The sequence below is a fragment of the Pseudopodoces humilis genome, chromosome 6, assembly GCF_049639895.1.
Source record: "Pseudopodoces humilis isolate 2021_Gansu_Grassland_sample_001 chromosome 6, ASM4963989v1, whole genome shotgun sequence".
NCBI classification, from domain to species: Eukaryota; Metazoa; Chordata; class Aves; order Passeriformes; family Paridae; genus Pseudopodoces; species Pseudopodoces humilis.
This window is the reverse complement of record NC_142205.1, coordinates 47495617-47520889: the sequence shown is the minus strand read 5'-3', so window position 1 is coordinate 47520889 and position 25273 is coordinate 47495617. Positions and strand designations below refer to the sequence as shown.

At 40.0% G+C, this 25273-nt stretch overlaps 1 protein-coding gene across 4 annotated transcripts in view; it reads left to right on the top strand.

The window, feature by feature from the left end:
- Positions 1-12544, top strand: part of GSTCD (glutathione S-transferase C-terminal domain containing) — a 46450-nt gene extending 33906 nt beyond the window's left edge. For 2 of the 4 annotated variants that reach the window (XM_005517497.2, XM_014263246.2), the window contains 7 exons: positions 543-658; positions 869-913; positions 1302-1430; positions 3865-3998; positions 5699-5729; positions 9580-9649; positions 11828-12544. In XM_005517497.2, the coding sequence (XP_005517554.2) occupies positions 543-658; positions 869-913; positions 1302-1430; positions 3865-3998; positions 5699-5729; positions 9580-9649; positions 11828-11964 (662 nt within the window). In that variant the 3' untranslated portion in view covers positions 11965-12544. Of the gene's footprint in view, positions 1-542; positions 659-868; positions 914-1301; positions 1431-3864; positions 3999-5698; positions 5730-8331; positions 8450-9235; positions 9477-9579; positions 9650-11827 lie in introns of all 4 variants that reach the window. The other 2 variants (XR_015772657.1, XR_015772658.1) reach the window with 2 other exon arrangements.
- Positions 12545-25273: the final 12729 nt, after the last annotated feature.

Here is a 25273-nt window from a genome sequence, read left to right as displayed (position 1 = left end):
AAAGCCAGTCTTTGCTATGTAGAAATAGTCACTTTGAGAAGTACCTCCTTGCACTAGCAGTCATTTGAATAAATAGGGGCGGATTAGTATGAAAACTAAAAATCAACAGTAGAAAGGGTACAAGTTTTAAAACAAAAATGCTTAAGGATAGTGTATATAGATACAGTAAATGAGGATTTATTTTGGCAACCTTACTGTGAATGTGTTTGGATTCTCTCTGGGAATGAATGAATGACAGCACTGGAGGAGAATTAGGCCAGAGTTTACATGAGTATGATTGCTTTACATTAAGTTTATATGAGTTTGTTCCTAAGGATACATTAACAGCAACAACTAGAAAGTTATTTTTGGAGAAGGTTCTACCAAATATTTAATATGTTAAATATGAATTTAGCTTGAAGTGGATTAAGATGCCCAAGTGTTCCAGTAATTTCTAATCTCAGCTATAAATTGCATTTGCAGTGCTTTGCAGTTACCCATATAAAATTGTCAGGGTTGATAACTGCTGATCACTACTTAGGCATTTTCTCTGTCATCCCCAGGAACGATGTCTAGAGACCGGGCTCTCAGGAAGCAGCAGCAGCTGAATAATTTGGTAGCAGCAGTGACAAAGCTCGCGAAACCTGGAGATTTGATTGTGGATTTTTGCAGTGGAGGGGTAATGTATATTTTTGTTTGTGGTTCAATTTCTTTCAGCTTTCATCTTCACAGTTCTAGGTGGTTGTTGCCACAAAGCAAAGCAGAAGTGCAAATGCTGAAATTTCAGCTGCTTCCAAAGGTTCTTTGATATGAGGATGCCCATCAACATAATGAGTGAAAAACAGGGAACACTGAAAAGTGACTCAGATTTTGCTTTTTGTTTTCACAGGGCCATGTTGGAATTGTTCTTGCTTACATGATGCCATCATGTCAGGTAAATTCTCAATAAAAAGATGTCTGGTAATCGTCTTAAAAAGATGTGTATGTAGGGAAGACACACAGAAGTCGCAGGTGTCTCAGCAGAGGATTTAGGTTTAAAACATGCAAAATTTTTAGCATAATCCCCAAATGTGTGTGGTGCTTTCCAGAAAAGACAAAAGTTGTATGAAAATATAAAATATTTTCAAGCTGATTAATAGTGGCAGGTATTAAATGCCTTCGATTGTTCCTGGGTGTCCAGCTAACCATTTTGTACATCTCAGACTCTGCCACTAGTGATTCAGAGGTTTTCTCAACAAACTACAAAGTTTTCTGCTTGGTAATGTTGTACTTTGATTTCTCAGTATTATTTTGCCTTACTTTGTCTTATGTGTAAAATCTAGGTGGTACTTATAGAAAATAAGGAGTTGTCTCTGATCCGTGCTAAAGACAGAAGTGATGAACTAGGTTTAAACAACATTTGGTTCATTCAAGCAAATTTGGACTATTTTAATGGGACTTTTAACATTGGGGTAAGTGATTATAACTTTTCCACTTCAAAACTTCAGTGTCTGATTAGTTATTCTTAAAGCAACTGATGCATGTAAGAGGATAAAATCCTGTATGTCTTTACAGACTCTGAAAGTAAATGAGATTAATGTCCTGTCTAGAATTTTTCAGCCCTAGTGAAGAATAGGGCATAAATACTATTTTGTAGCTCTGTAAATATTCCTGTCATCTAGTTTTTTATGCTGTTAATAGAATATGAACCTCTGTGGCAAGGTACGAGCTCTCCATGCAAGATTGACTCTTCTTTAAATCATCTATCTAAAAGCCTGTTTTGACTGTAGCTGAGAGTGGGTCATGCTGAAGGTTTTTGGTACATGAGCGGTACTGTTTAACTGGTTGGTTGGTTTATTTAAGAAAGGAAAAGAAATTTAGTGCAGGAGAAAGAGGAGAGAATAAATGTTTTTAGCCCAGTCCTTCCAAGTGTAAATTTCCAGTTCTCAAGCTTTTTCTGTGTTACATTGTCATATAAATCTCAGTGGGTGAACTAGAGAGCTATTTCAAAATATCAGGATCTCATGAATAATACTCTGAATTGTGTGTGTGAAATGTTTAATAGTTGTTTTATGAAATGAGTCTCCAATTTTGAGGTCATTAGAATTCCTGTCTTAATTTCTGTATTAAGGATTAATACGATGTTAACCCTGTGGAGTTTTTATTTAACAAAAAAAGCATTCTCTTTTCAAGTTCTGTTACAAGGGAGATCTCAAAGTATATGCCAGAAGAGTTTACTTGGAAATTCTTCTTTTCCAGACATTCATTTCCAAATATCTGAATTACTCTTCACATTTTATTTTGTTTCAGACAGTGAATTCAATATATAGGGTACCCTGAGGAAGCTTTGTTTGTAATTTTATTTGGGTTTTTTTTCTTAACTAAGTGGGTTCTCAGAAAGCCAAAGAAGAAATCAGTTGGTGTAACAGGTCATACAGGCTCAGCAAAGTTACTGGTTTATCTGCTGCTGTTTTAAGGCTTCTTTTTCTGCAAGCAAAGCAGAGAGCTGTTTTCTACTTGGATAGATGAGGAAGTAACTATAATGACATTCCATGATAATCTGATAGCTGTGATATTAAGAATCTATTTCTGATGTTAAACTAATTTTATTTTTTTAATTTTAATTTTTGCTGTAAAATTTATATGAGCAGAAAAATTTGTTGTGAAATTACTTTCTTGTTAATTTTTTTAATGTTGTGCCTGAGACTAGAATATTTGTTTCCAGCTGTATGCAATTACAGTTCAGTTGATGATTAATGGTCTCCTTGACTGAGCTTACAGCAAGCAGACTGGAAACAAAAAAGACTTTGTTTTAATCTGTATCTGAGAGCAAAGTTTTTATCTTCCAGTTGCTCTACCTTGACAAACAGCTTTGAACCCTGAAATCTGAGCTAAACCCCTTCTCTAAATGTACGGTGAACACAAAGCAAAGCAAACAATGTAGTTTTATAAACCCACATGGCTGCATAAAATCAAAAATGTGCCTCAAAAATGTCCTTGTTTGAGTATGCACCAGGCGTACTCTTTGAGGCACTCTTTGAGGTGCTGGGAGGAGGCAGAGAAGGTAATACCCTATTTCAGTGGTGCATTTGGCATCCCAGGTATAGACAGGAGAGAGCTGCCTGCATTCCCTTGCAACATATTGAGTACTTCAGTAACTTGCTTTTCTGTAGGAGAGCAGGAAGAATTTGGGTGCAACCTGTGTGTTGCCCAAACACATCAGTGTTCATAGGTAGTTGTGATCAAATGTTATTTTAGTTTTAGTTGAAGAGCTTCTCACTAAGAAAAAATATACAAGAATAAGGAGAGGAAAAAAAAATTAAAGGAGGGCAAGTTGTATTAGATGCCTTCCCCAGCTCCAGTGTTTGTTTCCTATAGGTTTTACTAAATATTTGAAAATCAAATTACCTAAGTGTGTGCATAATTTTTTCCTTTAAATGTGACCTTCAGGTAAATCTGTTTCTTCTCCTACTGCTTAGTTAAAATCCAGTTTTGACATAGTTCTTTGTATTTCTAAGTCCTTTTTGCTTGACAAAAACTTTTGACAAATCACTGCATAGTTTTTCTGTTACTATGTATTCCAGTACTATTTTTCTGGAGATTTGTATTAAATTTATTTGATGTCACAATTAAGTGCACCTATCTTTTGAGTGTTTTTGGTGAGTGACCCTTCTTCAGTGTTGATTCTTTGTTAAATTAATAAACCCTAAATTTTCCTTAACATAGATATGAAGGAGAGGAATGAAAAACTGTAGAATTAAGGACCAGGCCTTTGGTATAACAGTGTTAGTTGCAAAATCTTCCTCATGCATTAATTAGGTCAGTAAACCAAAGAAATGCTGGATTGTATTTAGAATGTTCCAATGATGAATTTTCATGCTTCCTTGGTTGTTTTTCCTGCTGTAGGTGGCCCTGCACGCCTGCGGGGTGGCCACAGACATGGTGATTGAGCACTGCCTCAGGGCACGGGCAGCCTTTGTCGTCTCCCCATGCTGCTATGGCTTCATTCAAAATACAGTCAAGTTCAAATATCCACGAAGGTAAACTAAAGCTTGCAAGATAAGCCCTAAAATACCAATTTAAGTGAGGGAATAAAATCCTAAAAGAGTATAGAATTAATCGTTTGAGGGTCATTGTGAGTGACTAGGCTAAGCTGATTCACACTGACAATGAAACTGTTTCCTTCTGTTTGTCAGCCTATCCTCACAGGCAGATTGGTAATTTCTGGATTATTTTTTTCTGGATTTATCTTTACATGGTTCAGAAGGCTTTATACAATGAACATAGTAGATACAGTATCTAATATGCAGACCTTCTACCTTAAAATCACAAAGTTAATAGCAAATTTGTGAAATTTACTCGATGAAGGGGAATTGACATTTTACTGTTGGAGGAAGATGTAAGCAGTCAGTGTAAAGAAATGGGTCTGCTTTATACCGCAGTTAACTGCTTGTAGAACTCCTTTGATTTATTCCCAAGCAGATAAGCTCTCCTGTATTTCAGTTCATATTTTTAATACTTTTTCAGTGGATTGTGTACATATTTTGTCTTTAGATCTGCCTTGTGGGAGATACTAATATATCTTATGCTTAAGAATTTTAATGCCTTTGATATAAATAAAATGTAAAAGATATGTGTAAAGTGGCAGAAGATAAGAGGTTAAACCTCCTTCTGGGTCGGAACTAGGTGGAGGAAAAAGGTTGTGTTTTGGTTGGCTTTTTGTTTTTGTTCATAAAACTGAGCTTTGCATTTTGGATGTCCAAGGTGACTTAGATTTAATTCTATTAGGAATTGCATCAATAACTTAAGTATATATTTGCTAAAATAAGAAACTGAAACATGCAGTCTTAAAAGGAATCAACAAATCTAAAAAGATATTATGCATTAATATGAAATATTTTTCATACTTTTCTATAATATAAAATTATTTATAATTTGTCAGTTTGATAACCTTTGCATTTAATTATTTTTTCTTACTCAATTTGATATTTCCATCTGTTCATGTGTGTCCTTTTTGTTTTCTCTTGTGACACAATAAAACAAGTCTTACGAAGAGACAATAAAATTCCAAGCCTTCTAAGTTTAACAAGCATGTAATTTTTCTCAATAGATTTGCTTTAAAATTGGCTGTTTAATGTTTAACTTGTGGCCAGCTACATTTTTAGACCACAAAGACTGGAAATTATCTCTTAGAAAACTTTTGTTGCTGTAGATGCTGCAACAATGTTTGTGTTTGCTAAAATTTCGAATCTCATAAGTCTGCAAAAAAGCTGTCAACCTGAACTTGAGCTACATTTTAGGGTTTGCTTTTTCTTTTTTTTCTTATGTTATATGATTATAAAACATGATAGCCTGGCCATATCACCATAGTGGCTGTGTTCTATACTCAGCTTCATTGAGACTCTAGCTTTGTGATACAAACAAAATATATGTGTGTATTATTAAATATATATAAAGTGTTTGTATGATGGTGAGAAAACCAGTAAGTATGTCTTAGCATTTCTAATGATTGAAAGAGAGAATTTCTATTAATACTAGGAAAAAACCCGTCACTAAATACACTTTTCTAGTGAACTGTTTTCTAGTGGGACTGTAATGGATTTTGATATTTTTTAATGCCTTTCTGTAAGATGCAGATATTGCTGTTTTCTTTAAAATGTGTTCAAGTATGTAATGATTCCTTCTGTTTTCCACCATTGCTGTTTTTAGATGTTAATTGAATTATCTATTTTTTTTTCAGTCATCAGTTCAAAGAAATTTTGTCCTACAAGGTATGTAAAAGGACAGAGGGAAGGTGTTTATGTGCAGTTTCCTGCATTTCACTGTGTCTTCTTATCAAATGAAATATAGGTGGTTATCTTCAAATTGTGAGAGGGGCATGTTTTATGTGAAATGTTCATTATTGGTGCAGGTGTCATTGTGTTTTCTCTCCACTATCCATTTTAAGGGCTTTTTTCTTCAATAAAATTAAATTGTTTCTCTGCAAAAAAAAGCCAGCATTTTTTGTCATAATGTCATAAGTGAGCCATTCCTCAGGTACCTCAACATGAATCAGTTAAAAATTACAGGAAACCAATTTGTTTAGCTGTGAAATACAACTGTTGTAATAAACATTAGATTCCTCCTTCTAATTTATGTCTAAAACATTGGACATACCAAGTAGGAAGAGCTTAAACAGATCAGCAAGATTTTGATACAGTATTTATATTTTATACAGTTTTAAAAATGTTGTTCAAAATTATTTTTAAAATATTCAAGTGTGTTTTGACCCTGAGCAGCTGGGGTCTGTGGAGATAATCTGAGAGTAATGTGGGAGAAATTATCACTGAAACATACAGATCTGACAGAGTGAAGGGTAACAGGAGTGTGGGAAAGGACAAGAGCAGAGAGGTGGACAGCAGAAAACTGGTACTGATGTGTTAAGTTTTGTCCTGTGAGTTTAAATTAGTTAGTGGTGAGCAACCCAAAATTTGAAGGTCAGAGGCACTTAATGTGGCATGGAAAGAACATGTTTCCTTTTGAGAGAAGCAGGGTTATATAGACACTTTACTAAATTTACAGCTCAAATCCTGGACAGGACTCTTGGCTTTTACAACATAGAAGTGATTTTTGGAGGTGCAGAAAAATTCTTTGTAACAAAAGTATGGAAATGAAGGAGAGTATTTCTAATATCCAAATGCTTTTGGGGACAGTGGGCAATGCAAAGATAATGTATGTGGCAGGAAAATAGAGATTATCCTTTTTAATGCCTAAATTAGAGGGAGTTTTAAAAATTCAGAAAATCTCCAGCCATCTTATAAGGGAAGTTCACTTATCAGGTAATAAATGCCCAATGATTGAGATGCCAAAAGCCACATGATTGATTTGGAGCTGCTATTATTTTTTCTCACTATTAATGTTCCTTTCAATGTCTCTAAGACATAATCTCAAAGAACTCAGGTTTCAGTTCAGGAAGAATTTATTTACTAGCATTATTAAACCTGCTGACAGTACAGAGAGATGGTGTCAATTATAAAGTCAAGGATGCCTAGTTTAGGATACCGTATAATCTCATTGCAGCTCAGTGAATTTTTTCTTACTCTGTTAATCCATGGAGATTCAAATCACAGGGTTTGTCAATACTATAGAAGCTCCAGAATTTTATCATTTGAGTTGCAGAAGGGCACAGGAGTCAAAGACAGGGCTAAAAAATACTTCTCTCTTAGAAACGTAAGAGTCTATACAATTGGTCTAGGCTGGTTGGTGCCTCAGATAATCCTAGTTATAAATAACTTCTGTTATGCAGCTAGCTGTATGTGTTTTTATATTTCATATTAATAAATTCTTACAGGTTATTGGCCAGCAGCCAAAGTTGCCATGTGTTAGCCAGACATTGTCTGTGTCACCCACTCCAGTTCCCATTTTAAATTAATTTCTCTTATCTTTCATTTTAGTGAGATCTAAAAAGACATCCAGAAGTCTGGCATTTCCAAAACTTTTTTGATGAGAACATTATGCTGTAATTCAGTAGTTTATAGTTGCAAGGAATAAGGTTATGATAGATGTAGATTTCTACTATGATACATTTTGAGACTCTGTCAAGACACAAGGAGAATTGGAGAGTAGAACTGTATAAATTTGCAAATACAGCTTTGGAAATTTAATGGGAATTGAGCATGTGGGTGTTCTAGTAAACAAGTTAACTGTTTATGCACCCTTTGGGAAGTTTATAATCATTATTTTAGAAATGCTTTTCTTATTTCAGCCAACAGGGAATATGACAGTTTAATCACTGTGTCAAGGGGAAACAATGTAGTCATAACAGGCTCTAGTTTATATTTTTGGATCACTCTGTAAGAAGCTAAGGACTGGAGTCAGTCCAGATTTTCAGGTTAACTTTGGCTCTGGTCTGGTCCAAAGAGCTGGGAATTTACTGTTGCAAAGAGCCAAGTTGTATTGGTGCCTGAAGGCTAATGAAGAGTTGTGTGCTAACCTGAATCTTCTCCCTCTCCACTAAATCCCTCTTTTTCTTCTCAAGCTGCCTGTCACTGCTGCTTCTCTCCTAGCAGTGGCCACGTTGTCCATGGCACCCCTTTTCCCTCTTCAGTAGTCATGTCTGGGTTTAATACTTTCAACTCTTTTGTGCTACAAGAATAGCCACATTTGAACTGAACTGACTGGGTGTAACATGTTTAAGGCCTAAATGTGTTATGACAAGTTCTTTACTTCTGTATTTTTTATGAAGCTGTGAGCTGGAAACCTTCATATAGATGAGCTATACTAGGGGACAAATATCCTTGCATCAAGGTATTATAAATATATTTAAATGAATAATATTTGTGTATCAAGCAGTGATAATATTTTATTTTATAATACATGGGAAATTTTTTGCAGTCAGGTGTCTATTTATGAATTGGATGGTGTGTACTGGAGGAATTACCATCTTGATTTAATATGAATTTTTTTGTGGAGTGAAGACTTGGATGTTTATGGCCCTCTAAAAAAAGCTGGAGTAAGTATCCTTACTTCAGAATACTGAAAGAACCTGAAGTATCCTTTGGTGAAGTTGCTCTCTCCACCTGTTACAAGAATCAAATCTTTAAAATCATAATTTTATATCAGGCAAGAATAATAAAAAAAATCTTTTTGATGCATGGCACATGTCCTTGTTTCAGAACTATAGCTCTGGAAGCTTTGCTTAGGAGAGCACTTTGTGTTGTTCCCCCTTTCTGTTTTCTCCCCATGACACTGTGGGAGACTTGGAATGTTATGTGATTCTAAGATGGTTCTGATTTACTCTGCCCTGTACTGAGTATTGCAGCTGTCACACAAAGCACAGCTGTCATCAGAGCAGTAATTCTACTGCCACACCTGCAAGGCTCCTGCTCTCACCACCTGGCTAACCTGCTTTCCTTGGCTTGGCTGGTCTTTGAGGAGCCATTGTGCTGGCAAGGGTGGTGGGCATTGAAGGCAAGTGAGGATGCAGCTCTGCTGCTCCTCTAAACAGCACCTTTTCCTCCACCATCCCCCTGGGTAGGGAGAAATTCTTCTGTAGAAGTCTCTGCAGAAAATTTTAATGGAAAAGGGGTAGTTTGAAAGTAAATTGTGCTCCTTTTGATGGAGGAAACTTTCCTATTCACAACCAGGTACTTTTTGCCTTCCAAATGGATCTAAATGGATTTGGTAGGGCAGAGGAAGTTTCACCCACAAGCCTATCCTGGGATTCAAAATCACTTCTTGGGAGAAATGTTCAAATCAACTGTTAAAAGAATTTTGTCTTGGCTGGTTATTGATGCAGGGAAGCTGCCCTATTACGACTGTGCTAAAAGATGGCTGTGTTGCTCATCAGTTATTGAAGAAGAAATTAGTCTGCAGAATGTCTTTGAAGAACGCTGTCTTGTATACATTGCATCCCATTCTGCTGCAAAGAATTAGGAAGTCCAGCAAGAAACAAATACACATGAGGAGAAATGAGGCAGTGATTACAAGCACTTGACTTACACATATATTTGCAGTGTAAAGCTCGGATTTCCACACAGGTGGATTTTTTTAGAAATACTGTCTTCAATGTGATAGCATTTCTGATACTTTTAAGCATTTAATCAGATTTTTCTTGATTAATTTTTTTGGTCTTTTTTATAGGAGCACATGATTCTTTGCAGATTTGCAGATCAGACAGCTGTTCAGCTTCCACCTGAACGCAGGCTAATCGGTACGAATTTCTGCAGCTCTTGTTTAAACCATCCCTGTAATGGTTTTACCTTGATCCATGAATGGGCCATTAAGTAGATGTCTTCAGATAACAGTTGAAAAATTTAAGTTTTGTCACATTTCACTTCTTGCTGTTCTCTTCTTGCTGTAGAAATGTTTTTATTCTCCCAAAACCATCAATATTAAAGAGAGAGTTTGCATTTTACTGTCTGGTATTACTGTTCTGATGGAAGCTGTAAACTAGCTTCCAGGTCAGAAAAGACAGAAGGGGCTAGGAGTTCTAAGGACATAACTCTGCTTTTCTGGCTTAGAAGAAACATTTATGAAGTATATTAAAGCAGCACTAGCTAATAAGCATGATGTTTTTAAAAAGCTTAATTTGAAGAATTGAAAGTGTTTCTTATACTTGCTGCACAAAAAGAAAATAATAGAGATCCTGTATAAAGGCTGACAATAAATTTGTCAGTTTCTTTTGTCATCATCACAATATTTGAAAAAAAAGTATTTAAAAAGTCAGTATTCACTCACTAGTGTTGGACCCAATGCTGTGGACTGAAAATTGAAATAGGACCCCAAATTTTTTTTTGTTCTCATTGTCTGAAACTGCAGGGATTTATTTCCAAAAATGTAACTTTTAAGTGTTTTGCCCTGAGAGCGTGTACACCTGTAATAATATTGGAGAGAGTGGCCATTTTGTTCAACCAGGCACAGAAGGTGATTTTCTGTGAAACCACAAATATGGGAGGATAGGGCTACAAAAGGTAATTTGCAGAGTTCTGTCCTGGTTGGTTATATAAACTGATAATTTCTCCCTGCAACATACAGATCATACAGGACTGAGTTGGAAAGATCTTTTCAGGTCCTCCCTTATTATCATATCTTTAAATTGTCTTCAACCCAATTACTACCCATCTCAAATCTCAAGCCACCAACATAACTGAGTCCAAATGTCATAATGTTGGTGAATTCAAAGTAGTGAAATACTTTTTTTACTAAGGAATCCAGTTGAGGAGAAGATCGTTCTGGCTGTGGGCTCACTGTGGGCAGACAGAGTAGATAGGACTGAACCTTGCATTAAATTGTGATGTGCATCATCTGCTCTGAAATACAAGGATGCTGCAGGGTGTGTTGATGCCACCTGCCCAAAACTTCTACAGGCACCTGACCAGGGTGCATAACAGGGCTGGTAATGATACAGGCACAAAAGCTCTTTGTATGTTCAGGGAAGAGATTTAAGCTGTTCCAGAGGGTAGTTTGGAATATCAGACTCCAATTCCAAAGGTAAACAGAATGTGCTCCTGTCTCTTCATCTCACACCCCAAACACATTTAACTATACAATTATGTCAAGGAACAAAGGAAGAGGTAGGATCATTGTGTTTGAGCATTGTGCCCTGTTGACTTGGGACTGTAACTGTTAGTGACAAAACATTTCAAAGTAGCATTAGATTTTTGTTGCAACAGAGTTTCAAGCTGCCAAAAATACAATCTGACAAGTCAATTTGGTATTTCAGAGCATAATAATCAATTATAATGAGTAAATAAGTAAAGACAAATGGTCCCATCATCTTGTCATGGCTGTGTCATCATAAAAATCTTCTAAGCAGAAAAAAACCTTCTATCCTTCCTGTTTTTTTTTCAGCAGGCAAATCTGAAATAAGCTTATTTTGCATTATCAATTTAGTATGTTTGTTTATAAATAGTTAAAATATGTCTCAAATCAGTTGCGCTGGATCACTTTTTTGGTATTTTAGTCTATTATTTATGTTCAATAATCAGAGATTTTCAGATTTTAGGTGAAAGTACCGGAGGAAAACAGTTATGATTATAAAGGGAGTGAGATTTCAGAGAGCTAAGGGGTAAACCAGGCATATTTCTTCTTCCCATTTACATTAAAGCATGTTTTTTTCTGGAAGTTTTGAGAATACTTTTAAATAGTTGTGCCTTTCTCCATATACAAAGAGTTAATAACCTCCTCAAGGTCTTTGCTAAATGAGGGTTACAAGTCACAGATGTGATTTGGAACGTAAACCAGATTAGAATGTTTTTTAAAATAGGTTTGGAACTTATTTTTCAGATGGCTTACTGATGTGTTTTCTTAACATTGATTATTTGCATGCACATTTCTGATAAAGTTTCTACATATTGAGTTTCTGTGCTCTCCCTTGCTCTAATTTTAGGAAAGCAGTGTATGGGACTTGTGGATCTGGATCGGGCATGGGCTGCAGAAGAGCATAACTACTCTGTCCAAGTTATATCTATGGAGCCAGAGAGTTGTTCTCCAAAGAACAATATGTTTGTTGGCATCCCTGCTTAGAGTGTGAAACTTGCACTTGATTTGAAGCTGAACATAAATCTTCAGTGCATAATGACATCCAGCAGATAGAGGCAGCACTGGAACCAGACATCCTGCATCTTGAACGCATTGCCTTTAGAAGGGGAAGCAGCCCCCAAAGTCCTAAAAAGCAAACTGCATGCAAAGCATCACAAATCAACTTGTAATGTGTCGTTAAGCAACTTTTGGTTCTCATACTGAGAAGTTTCTGGATCGAATGACTGTGCATGGAATTATATCCATCTGTAAAAGTTCAGAAAAAGCTGGCTTTGTTCAAGGAAAGGTGATTTCCTTTTCAGTAAAGCTGTGTCTTGGCTGCTTGGAAATTGCATTCGTGGTCAAAACAGCATTTGTGTTCATAAGCAGAGCAGTTATCAGCCACCAGTGCTGATCACCAGAGGAACAGAGAAGATCAAATTCACTATGTTACTGAAGATGGCTGTGCAACAGGAGTTGGCCTGACTTTGCCAAAGAATTGCATACTACTGTAGGAAGATTATTTTTAATAAAAGTTCATCAGAATACTTTGGGCCTCAATCTGCTTATTAAAAATGTATTCTAACCTGCTGATCATTTTTTAAAAAGACTTTAGAATTACCTTTAAATATTATGCAAGGATTCTGTAACCAGGCATTTGACATTGGGTTTAAAGAAACCCAACTGCTCATTATGCGTTGACCAGAAAGTGGGAGGTAGACATGATGTTAGTGAATGGATACTTCACTGTTGCATTGATAATAGAAGTGTGTTGATTGCCATTCATAAGAAACTTGCTGTCAGAAGAAATACTTAAGAACAGTTCATGTGTCTACATACGACATCTTCATTGACTTTATATTCAGTTTAAAATTTCCCCAAAGTTGCAGTGTGGAACCATTTGAAAATAGAATCGTGGTTATGCCACTTTAAAATGAAAATAAGCATTCTCCTGTGCTCCATTTCCCCTCTAATTTTAAATCACCTGTTCACACAAACACAATGGAAGATAGCTCCTAATGAGATATTTACTGCATCTTTAGGAGTTATACACATATGTGAATTCTGCCATGTTTCTGTTTAAATAATCTGAAGTTTGAAAACTTGTGAACATAGCTTCAGGACATGGCAAACTGGATTGCAAACAATAGGTATTGGAGCAAAAAAAGGATCCAAAAATATTTTATTATTCATGAAACTTAGCTATCTAAAATATCTAAATACTTGAGGCTTTTTTCATGTGAACACATGGAACACTACCCACTTACTTAAAATGCACAAAAATGAGCAAGTAAGAGTGAATTCTTACCTTTAGCCTGAGTTTTCCCACAGATAATGATGGAATACTTTTTCTGCAACTATTTGTGTTTACAGGAGTAATTGGAGTTTTGAAGAATGTGTGGCAACTACGAAGTACATGGCGATGCCAGTTGTCTCCAGAGTTTTCTACAGTAGTTGCCCAATGGGCATTCAGTTTCTAAATTAGTGGTAGGTCAATCTGAACATTAGTCATGTTAAATTACTTTTCTTGAGTGAGCAAATGTCTCTTTATGACTTTTTTGTGCTGAAGGAAGAACTCATCAAGGTGAGGTACCTGTTGGAAACTGTGATGCTGTTTACAGTAAGCATTTTCACACTGCTCTGCTCCAAGCAGTGGATAGCAATATGAATGTTTTAATTGTGGTGGTGTTGAACATTTGGCATGGTCTGATGCTATGCAATAATACAGAGCTTTCAGCAGAGCAAAATTCTGTGCTTTTACATGCTTCTCATTTCCTTCAATATCTGTATCAATAGTTTGTAATAGCTTTTGAATCTACCTGAAAAGAAGGAATACGTTTGGGATGTGCAACAGAGAACATGTGTGCTATGGAATAAAAAATAAAAATGGATTTTTAACAGGCAAAACCAGGATTTCTTAAGAAGAGAGTGGAAAAGGAACCTTATTTGGACAAATGTACAAGAGTTTATTAGGTGTTTCAGATGGTCGAGAAAAACAGGTATAGTCACACAAGATTCCAAATATCAATCTCTGTTTCATTTACTGGATTTTTTTTTTTCAATTTTATTAAAGTACCTGTTTTCATGACAGTTAATGAATACTGTTAATGACAGTTTCCCACAGGTGTTGCTTACTTGTGACTTAAGTAAATTATTTTGTATCTGCAGCCCCACAAAAAAATAGGCTTCACAGGAAGAAAAGGTTTATAGAAGCCAGGGAGAAAACCTGCAAAAGTAGAGCTGTGTTTATATGCATGATGACATTCCATTTTTTCTTGGATGAGCCAAACTATACAAAGTAGTTTATAGCAAATTTTTTCCTTCCCAAAATCAGGGATATTTCAATGGCATCTCACAACATACATCATCTTGATGGCTTACAGGATTAGTGAGACTGCATTCCATTTGTGATACTGGTGTGAGCTTGTTGCTATTGGCATCAATGGGCTCTGGTTTCTTCTCAGGAGAACAGAATCTTTCTCATGTCCAAGGATGGAGTTATGTTACTATGAATAGTAAAGCCTGAACTGTCCTTCAGATGAACAGATGCTTGCTGAAAACTGAAGAGAAGCACATGAAAAAAAGCATAAAAATCAAGATTTGCAGCAAGAGATAATACCTAATTCACCACAGATTAAATTGCTAAACTGGCATGTACTTTTCACTAGAAATAGGAGCTCAATTATATTAATTTTTAAAGGTATGCTACTTTGCCCTGTGTTTCTGTATACATAAATGGTATGGAGTTAGTAGAGCCTAAAATTGCCTAAACAAGGTGATTAGACAGCGTGGTCCTGATGAGTGAACAACTATTGTTCTAGCAGCTAGTTATGCAAGGAGCTATCTTGATGTCCGAGGTGCGTATCAAAATACTATTTGTGTTTTTCATTTGTCTGGCCCATTGGGATCAGCTATAGGGTGAACAAAATGCTGTCCTAGCATAGTCATGATTTTCCATTATCTTGACAGTCTTCTTTTATGTTTTCCTTGTAGCCTGTAATGCTGGAAAAAGTAACCTTATAAGAGGAAACAGATGACCAAGCTGAAGGTCCTTTGTGTGTTAAACATTAGTCATCTGTGTGGACATGTATCCTTATTTTTGGTTTTTCATTTTTGTCTTTATTGTGTTAATTATCTGCTTTTTCAGACATATTTGAAGAGGTCTTGGTATTGCTGTATTTAGGCAGGGGTAGTAATAAACAAAGGACATTCCTAGTATGTTCATTGTGCCCCTTAATTTTTATGTGGCTTGATCTTAACAAAAAAAGGTAAAGTGTTACTATTTTTCCGATAAAGCCATCTTTTGATTTTTGCTATTAATGAAAGCTACGTGAGTGGTCAAAATTACTCAAAGATAATCTTTAAGTAAACACACATAAAATTATTTACTTAGAGAGTGGCCATAAATTTTAGACCAATGTTTTCTGTTTCTCATTATTGCTAGACTTTTAACTTCTGGGTGGATGCAATGACAGTAACAGATTTGTCTTTTTAAATATCTGTATTCCTAGGTGACATGCAGTGCCAGGTATTCTCATGGAAAAGAGCATTTAAAGAAACCATTTTTGATCAAATAAATTTGATCTTAAGTAACCTGCAATGAAATGTCACTCAGTTGATTTTATAATAGGTTTAAACCAAAGTTAGTGTGGCTCAACAGCATCAGATGAGGCAATTTTCTTTTAAAATTTTGGTTTAGGGTTAGTAATTAAGCCTTTCAATGTGTGTGTGTGTGTGTGTATAGATAAAATTTTTAGAAAGTATTGATCTAGAAAAGCATTGATTAGCAAAAAGTAACTGAAGAGTTGAAGCATTGGTTTTGGTCTTGGTGCATAGTTATCAGCAGAAGGAAAAGCACATTTTCTTTAAGCATAATCAAGTACTACTTTAAGTGCTTTTGCCTCAGACCATTTGCCTGTCATAACAAATTCCTCATGTACAATCTCAGTCTAAGTTCCTGTTGTTTCATTACCAATTTTTAAAGAAAATTTAAGCCTAGGTATCATGCATTTACCTGTCTATGTATCTAGTGTTATTTACATGGCTCTAATAAAATAAAGAAATCCTCTGAACTTTCCATGCTCAGAACTGCACTTCAGCTACCTGGCTATCAAGATTTCAGTTCAGTAGCTTGTGCTTAGCAAGTTTCAGCTTACTACAACTATCATTAAAAGAAATTAAATTTTCTGAGTCAGTAATGTATTAAGATTATATACAAAGAGTAAAACTGAAAGCAATTTGCTTGTAGCTTTTATTTAATCAGAAATTATATGAGTAAAGAAGTACCCTTCTCTGCAGTCTTCTCAAAATGAATTTAAGAAAATAATTTTCAAAATAGATAAAGGTGCTGAGGATAGTTTCATAATGAATCTCTTAGGTCAATTAAACAGTAAGAGAAGTTAACATTATCCCAGTATTAGTCTCTAAAAAGATGATCAGCTGTTACAATTTCCCCCGATTTCTATCTCACTTGCTGACTTCAGGCCTGAAATGTGTTTTCCTGGACATTAAAGCTGCAAACCAAAACAGGAGTTGGATGGCTGCTGTCCCTGTCCCCACCACAGGCATGTGCCATGCCTTGGCAATGTGAAGCGCTTTTGCTCTTGTTTTTCCCCTTGGTAACATGGGAATAATGTCACTCATTTTCTCTTAGAAAACACAGACTCTAAGTATTCATGTGCTCTGTTGGAAAGAGTTCTCTGAAAGCTGTGAGATTATTTGATCCATAATAGTTAGGATTTCTTCCCAACCCTCAATACCTAAAATTCTTGGTGTAGTAATTTTAGCCCTTATTTTTTACTTATTTTGCTTTACCAGGTGTGCTATCTATACACTAATTCCTGCTGCTTCCAACACACAGGGGCAAAATAATTAAATTTTTATGTCAGACACAGCTATGGAAAATAGAAATATGTGCTTAATGGCTGAGGCTCAGCTAAAGTTAGTGCATTGTCTTTGCACTGCAGCTGAATCCTAATGAAAGTATTCCAAAACTGGCACAATATACCAGTGTGTTAGGTGTCCTTACTTAATGGGTGGGGAAAGAGTCTGGAATATTTTTAATCCAGACTGGATTTTTAATCCAATTTTTAATGTTTCTGGATCTAGATGTCACCTTATTTCTGCAATCCACAGCATGACTTGGAAACGTGCAGTTTTTCAGACAAGTTTGTATCCAAGTGCAAAACAAAGATCTTTCTCTCTTCTTCTGACTCACGCCTCTGCCAGATGCAATATTATCAGATAACCTGGTGCAGTTCAGGAAAATAGAGCAATGACACACTTTAATTTTCTTCTCCCAGAGGATGCACAGGTACATAAATTCACACCTGCTTGCCCCAGGGACGCAGGAACCCCACTGACATTTTCAGTGTCAGGATTCTTCCTCATACTTTGGATTTAATTTAAGACCTGTATGGAGGTAGAAAACTGAGTGTGTGCACCACCACAGGTGACCCAGCCTGGCTGTGTTGAAAAGGGCAATTTTAACAAAGTCACGTGGAGAGAGGCAAGGATGTATTTTCCAGACTACAGATAGCACAGGTGCAAATTCCTTCAAAGAGTACATGGTACACACCCTGCTAAGGGGACAATCCCCAAACAGCTCATTCCATCATTGATCTGTAGGCATAGAAGAATTGGGGTTTTTTGAGCTTCAGAAGCCCAGAACAGAGAGACAGCATATTTGCACTGTCCATTTCTCCTATTCAGTGCTTTGGGACCCATACAAGGAGCTTAATTATTCATCTATTAAATGTATATTGGGAATTGCTTTAGCATCTTAGCGTTTTGATATAAAGCATTGAATCTCCTTTAGGGTTTTTCAAAAGATGGAAGAATTATCCCCACCCATTCTTCAACACTTGATACCTAATTACCCAAAAGGATGAGTTGTAGTAAGCGAGAAATTTTTGTAAGAAATGAGGCGTAGAGCACGACCTGAACATATCCTTGTGCCCTCCACAGCCCTGGATCAATTGCCACTGTTCTCCCCACACCAGAGGGCACCCAAGCAAAGGGACCAGGGGCTGAGGAGCATTCCTGCATCTGGCAGGGCTGAGATGGGTTCCCTGGTGCTCTCAGGAGCCCCAGCCCATCCCTCTGAACACAGGTCCTGTGGCTTGAAGGCAAACTGATTATTAATTCTGCTTTTTTTGCTGTGTCTCCTTGGAGAGCAGAGCAGGGCCTCAGGAGGGAGGTGCTGTCCCTGGGAGCAGAGCAAAGCTCCTCAGGCCTGTTGGGAAATTCTAGTAGAGGAGTAGTGAAACACCTGGCAATGTCAAGATTTCAGAGACTTGAAATAAGGATCTGAATGGTTAGATAGTTTCAACAGTTTGAAAAAAACAACAAACTCCAACAAACATGGATTCTAATTGCTATTTACTCGGGTTCAAGTTAGAGCAGTCCCATAAGAGTTAAACCAGCAAGAGACCAATAAAGCCGGAGGAGGAGGGTTAAGGAAGGGTTTAAATTTCTCTTTGCTTTGGGGAGGTGTGTTTTGGTGTGGGTTCTTTGGGCACAGGAAGGCTCCAGTGATGCTCAGGTGCCTGAGGCTGAAGGCGGCGGGAGGCACAGATGTGCCCGTGAGGCCGCGCGTGCGGAGCTGTGTCCAGCTGGGCCCAGCAGGAGCGGGATGTGCCTGTGGAGCAGGGCTGGAGGCGGCCCTGGGCATGTGTGGAGGCCTGGGGCAGCTGTGCTGTGCGGCCAGGCTGGGAGAGCCGGGGCTGTGCAGCCGGGAGAGGAGCAGGGGCTGGGGAGGCCTGACTGTGGCCTTCCAGTGGCCAGAGGGGGCAGAGAGCCATGGGGGAAGGGGAAGGCTTTAGACGTCGAAGGGGAAGGTTGTGAGCAGATGTTTGCAAGAGCCAGGAGGGTGGTGAGCCAGTGGAACAGGCTGTGCAGAGAAGCTGTGGATGCCCTGTCCCTGGAAGGTTCCAGGCCAGGCAGGACAGGGCCCTGAGCACCCTGATGGAGCGGGTGGCAGCAGAACCAGGCAATGGCTGCGCTGCCTCCATGGCCTTCTGGAAGTGCATGGGTGAGCAAAGTGGAGCCCCTTTAGCTGGGCATGGAATGTTGGCACCGGTTGCCAGGGGCACTCCTGCTCCCAAGGTTCTGTTGACACGGAGTCTGTTGAGCCAGTTGACGGATTCTCTGCTGCGCAGCAGACGCAGAGCATCCGTCTTCTCCATCCCGGGTGGGAATAGAGAGTCATCTGCTGACATTTGTGAGCCAGACTCTGGAGTGACTGTACAGGTGAGTGCAGACAACGCTTGACAATTCTGATTGTCATGCTGAGGGGCTGGTCTGGGCTGCAGCATGGGCTGCAGGTGGGCTCAAGTGCCAGAGTCACGGACTTCCACTTTAGCTCTGAACAGGACCTGAAGACTTGGGAATGGGAGTCTTGGGGCATGGGGGTATTCAAGAAAATTGGCATTCCAAATAGATCATCTCCCCTGTACTTTTCTGATAGGTTTGGAACAACAGTTTTGTGTCACTCCAAAAAATCGCAGTGGGCTGCCCAAAGGACACTAAGGGATTGATCACATCCCTGACATTCCTGTCTTGGTGTTAGTCCCACTAACTTTGCCGACACTTTTAGATCACAAACCACCATGAGCACAGTAAGTACATTGCTACTAAGTGCTGATCTGAATCTTGAAAGATTTTATGGGGTACTTCTAGGAAGTATTTCAAGAGTTTGTAGCAAAAGCTACAAAGGAGTAGAAAACTTTGCAAACTTCATGTAACTTGATGTTCTAGAATACTATAAGTTTTGGATCTCTGTGGGAGCTCACAGCAGCAGTTCAGAAATGCTTAGAGTGTGAGCAGGAGCCTGCTAGAAATGGGAACTGGTCTCCTCATTTTCAAGCCATTGGGACAGGCTCTTTCTTGGTGAGGCAGCTGGTCGGAGATCAGGAGTGATGTCTTTTCTCTGAGGAGATGCACATAGGTGGGAATGGCCCATAGCACCATTGGATGCATATTGCAGCCTTTGCAGGAGTGTTTTTGTATCCTTGTGTGCTGTCATTGGTGTGGCAAAAAGCAAGTGGCATGCTAATATGAGTGCAACAGAAAATGCTAAGGCTTTGTTCTCTCTCAGCGTCGGCGAAAGCGCCCTGGAGAGCCTCTTGAGTCCGGACCACCTCGGAAACAGAGAAGGCTGCTGCCCTCCAGCGCAGGTGAAAGTTGGCAGACAGAGGCAGGAGGCCCTGGGGAAAGTGGTTCACCTGCTTTAGAGCCTGGTAAGAACAGAACCTGCTTCTGCAGGCTTGGAGTTGATTTGAACGTGTGCTTTTGCCAGTTCCTAGGCCCTTTCCTGGGGAGGAAGGGAACCTTGGGGTTGAGGAAGCACCTGGTATGGCATCCCTAAACAACCAGCCCTCTGGCAGCTGTTTTGGTTTGTTACTGACCGCTATACATTGGCCTCTAGTGGGAGATGAGCTGTGTAGCAAAGGCCCCAGGTGCTGCTCAAACACCTGGATGTGTGCTCTGACGAGCTGGCAGTGACTGCAGCTGCCACAGTGGCGATGGCAGGCTGAGTTTGGGATCCGCCAAGCTGGACAAAGATGAAGAAAAGTTAGTCATTAGCTGTGGCCCATTCTTCAGGGGAGCATGGACAGCATGGTACTGTAAAATTAGCATCCCCTCTAGTTCTGGTTGTTTTTTTCTCCTGTGTGCTAAACATTCCCCTATGTAAGAAGAATGATCTGTTGGGGTGAACCTGCCATAAGCTGTTGTCTTCCAACAGAACTTGTGAGGAGCTCAGGTGCTCTTCCTCTTGTTTTGCCCCTTCAGAGGCCAGGGCTGGCAATGCTCCCTGTGGACTATTGAGGGCAAAGCTTGAGCGGAATATTGGGCACATTCCTGAAACGTAGGGCACATCGAAATCAAGCACAGCCTATTCAAAAGAGGCAACCCATTTCATTCCTCTGCAATCTCCCACCTTCATTCTAATGTTCTCTTCTTTTCAGTTCATGGAGAATTCATAGGTGTGTCAGGCAAATCTTCGGAGGCTGCTGTTGTCGGTGATGGTGAGTCTGCTATGGTAAGTAGTGACTGGCACACTCCTCTCCATATTGCATGCAGATTAATTTTCTTGCCCTCTGGAATCTTACTAAGTCCCCTGGCCTCCAAGGTTGAAAGATGCCTCTGATGTATCACTTTAGACACTGTTCCCAGTCAACCCCAAACACACTCACAAACACATCAGCATGAATGTGAATCTTGAAACATTTTACGAGGTACTTCTAGAAAGGATTTCAAGAATTTGTTGTCGCAGTGTTTTAGGGGTGGCGAGGCAGTAGGACACAGACTCTCTCAGGGGTTGTCCAAGAGAGCAAGTTTTATTATTCCAGTTCTTCTTTTCTAGACAGGTCTGAGAGGTAAAACTCTAATTGGTCATTAAAGCAACACATCACCGTCTTTGGACAATTGGTACACCACCGCTTGATTTTTCTTGCAAGTAAACAACAAGGATCCTAAACAGCACCTGCAGAAGGTTGTTGTCCTTCTCCAAGCACTGTTTGGATTCCTGTTTATGCTTTCTCAGGCCACAGTAAGGAGCTTGTGTGACTTAGTTTCACATAGACATTGTGCTCCCTGCTTACTTCTTGCATTTAGGACCTACACTTTGAAACAAATGCACCGGAGTGGAAACCTTTGCAAACTTCATGTAACTTGATGTTCTGGAATACTGGAAGTTTTGGATCTCTGTGGGAGCTCACAGCAGCAGTTCAGAAATGCTTAGAGTGTGAGCAGGAGCCTGCTAGAATTGGGAACTGGTCTCCTCATTTTCAAGCCATTGGGACAGGCTCTTTCTTGGTGAGGCAGCTGGTCGGAGATCAGGAGTGATGTCTTTTCTCTGAGGAGATGCACATAGGTGGGAATGGCCCATAGCACCATTGGATGCATATTGCAGCCTTTGCAGGAGTGTTTTTGTATCCTTGTGTGCTGTCATTGGTGTGGCAAAAAGCAAGTGGCATGTTAATATGAGTGCAACAGAAAATGCTAAGGCTTTGTTCTCTCTCAGCGTCGGCGAAAGCGCCCTGGAGAGCCTCTTGAGTCCGGACCACCTCGGAAACGGAGAAGGCTGCTGCCCTCCAGCGCAGGTGAAAGTTGGCAGACAGAGGCAAGAGGCCCTGAGGAAAGTGGTTCACCTGCTTTAGAGCCTGGTAAGAACAGAAACTGCTTCTGCAGGCTTGGAGTTGATTTGAACGTGTGCTGTTGCCAGTTCCTAGGCCCTTTCCTGGGGAGGAAGGGAACCTTGGGGTTGAGGAAGCACCTGGTATGGCATCCCTAAACAACCAGCCGTCTGGCAACTGTTTTGGTTTGTTACTGACCGCTATACATTGGTCTCTAGTGGGAGATGAGCTGTGTAGCAAAGGCCCCAGGTGCTGCTCAAACACCTGGATGTGTGCTCTGACGAGCTGGCAGTGACTGCAGCTGCCACAGTGGAGGTGGCAGGCTGAGTTTGGGATCCGCCAAGCTGGACAAAGATGAAGAAAAGTTAGTCATTAGCTGTGGCCCATTCTTCAGGGGAGCATGGACAGCATGGTACTGTAAAATTAGCATCCCCTCTAGTTCTGGTTGTTTTTTTCTCCTGTGTGCTAAACATTCCCCTATGTGAGAGGAATGATCTGTTGGGGTGAACCTGCCATAAGCTGTTGTCTTCCAACAGAACTTGTGAGGAGCTCAGGTGCTCTTCCTCTTGTTTTGCCCCTTCAGAGGCCAGGGCTGGCAATGCTCCCTGTGGACTATTGAGGGCAAAGCTTGAGCGGAATATTGGGCACATTCCTGAAACGTAGGGCACATCGAAATCAAGCACAGCCTATTCAAAAGAGGCAACCCATTTCATTCCTCTGCAATCTCCCACCTTCATTCTAATGTTCTCTTCTTTTCAGTTCATGGAGAATTCATAGGTGTGTCAGGCAAATCTTCGGAGGCTGCTGTTGTCACTGTCGGTGATGGTGAGTCTGCTATGGTAAGTAGTGACTGGCACACTCCTCTCCATATTGCATGCAGATTAATTTTCTTGCCCTCTGGAATCTTACTAAGTCCCCTGGCCTCCAAGGTTGAAAGATGCCTCTGATGTATCACTTTAGACACTGTTCCCAGTCAACCCCAAACACACTCACAAACACATCAGCATGAATGTGAATCTTGAAACATTTTACGAGGTACTTCTAGAAAGGATTTCAAGAATTTGTTGTCGCAGTGTTTTAGGGGTGGCGAGGCAGTAGGACACAGACTCTCTCAGGGGTTGTCCAAGAGAGCAAGTTTTATTATTCCAGTTCTTCTTTTCTAGACAGGTCTGAGAGGTAAAACTCTAATTGGTCATTAAAGCAACACATCACCGTCTTTGGACAATTGGTACACCACCGCTTGATTTTTCTTGCAAGTAAACAACAAGGATCCTAAACAGCACCTGCAGAAGGTTGTTGTCCTTCTCCAAGCACTGTTTGGATTCCTGTTTATGCTTTCTCAGGCCACAGTAAGGAGCTTGTGTGACTTAGTTTCACATAGACATTGTGCTCCCTGCTTGCTTCTTGCATTTAGGACCTACACTTTGAAACAAATGCACCGGAGTGGAAACCTTTGCAAACTTCATGTAACTTGATGTTCTGGAATACTGGAAGTTTTGGATCTCTGTGGGAGCTCACAGCAGCAGTTCAGAAATGCTTAGAGTGTGAGCAGGAGCCTGCTAGAATTGGGAACTGGTCTCCTCATTTTCAAGCCATTGGGACAGGCTCTTTCTTGGTGAGGCAGCTGGTCGGAGATCAGGAGTGATGTCTTTTCTCTGAGGAGATGCACATAGGTGGGAATGGCCCATAGCACCATTGGATGCATATTGCAGCCTTTGCAGGAGTGTTTTTGTATCCTTGTGTGCTGTCATTGGTGTGGCAAAAAGCAAGTGGCATGTTAATATGAGTGCAACAGAAAATGCTAAGGCTTTGTTCTCTCTCAGCGTCGGCGAAAGCGCCCTGGAGAGCCTCTTGAGTCCGGACCACCTCGGAAACGGAGAAGGCTGCTGCCCTCCAGCGCAGGTGAAAGTTGGCAGACAGAGGCAGGAAGCCCTGAGGAAAGTGGTTCACCTGCTTTAAAGCCTGGTAAGAACAGAAACTGCTTCTGGAGGCTTGGAGTTGATTTGAACGTGTGCTGTTGCCAGTTCCTAGGCCCTTTCCTGGGGAGGAAGGGAACCTTGGGGTTGAGGAAGCACCTGGTATGGCATCCCTAAACAACCAGCCCTCTGGCAGCTGTTTTGGTTTGTTACTGACCGCTATACATTGGCCTCTAGTGGGAGATGAGCTGTGTAGCAAAGGCCCCAGGTGCTGCTCAAACACCTGGATGTGTGCTCTGACGAGCTGGCAGTGACTGCAGCTGCCACAGTGGAGGTGGCAGGCTGAGTTTGGGATCCGCCAAGCTGGACAAAGATGAAGAAAAGTTAGTCATTAGCTGTGGCCCATTCTTCAGGGGAGCATGGACAGCATGGTACTGTAAAATTAGCATCCCCTCTAGTTCTGGTTGTTTTTTTCTCCTGTGTGCTAAACATTCCCCTATGTGAGAGGAATGATCTGTTGGGGTGAACCTGCCATAAGCTGTTGTCTTCCAACAGAACTTGTGAGGAGCTCAGGTGCTCTTCCTCTTGTTTTGCCCCTTCAGAGGCCAGGGCTGGCAATGCTCCCTGTGGACTATTGAGGGCAAAGCTTGAGCGGAATATTGGGCACATTCCTGAAACGTAGGGCACATCGAAATCAAGCACAGCCTATTCAAAAGAGGCAACCCATTTCATTCCTCTGCAATCTCCCACCTTCATTCTAATGTTCTCTTCTTTTCAGTTCATGGAGAATTCATAGGTGTGTCAGGCAAATCTTCGGAGGCTGCTGTTGTCGGTGATGGTGAGTCTGCTATGGTAAGTAGTGACTGGCACACTCCTCTCCATATTGCATGCAGATTAATTTTCTTGCCCTCTGGAATCTTACTAAGTCCCCTGGCCTCCAAGGTTGAAAGATGCCTCTGATGTATCACTTTAGACACTGTTCCCAGTCAACCCCAAACACACTCACAAACACATCAGCCTGCCTGAGAATCAGTTGCAGAGAGTGGATGAACAACCTAAAAGAGGTCGTTGCTTCAGTGATTCAAAAGAGATCTCATGATGATGAAATGATACCATTTACATTTGGAGAGAAAAAGGCAGCCCGAGGCAGATGTACAGCTTTGCACAGAACCTTGGAGACAAGTGTGGGGGTATATCAGAGAAGGGGGATTACTTGCTTCAAATCCCAGAGATGGCTGACTGACTACACCTTTTTTCAAC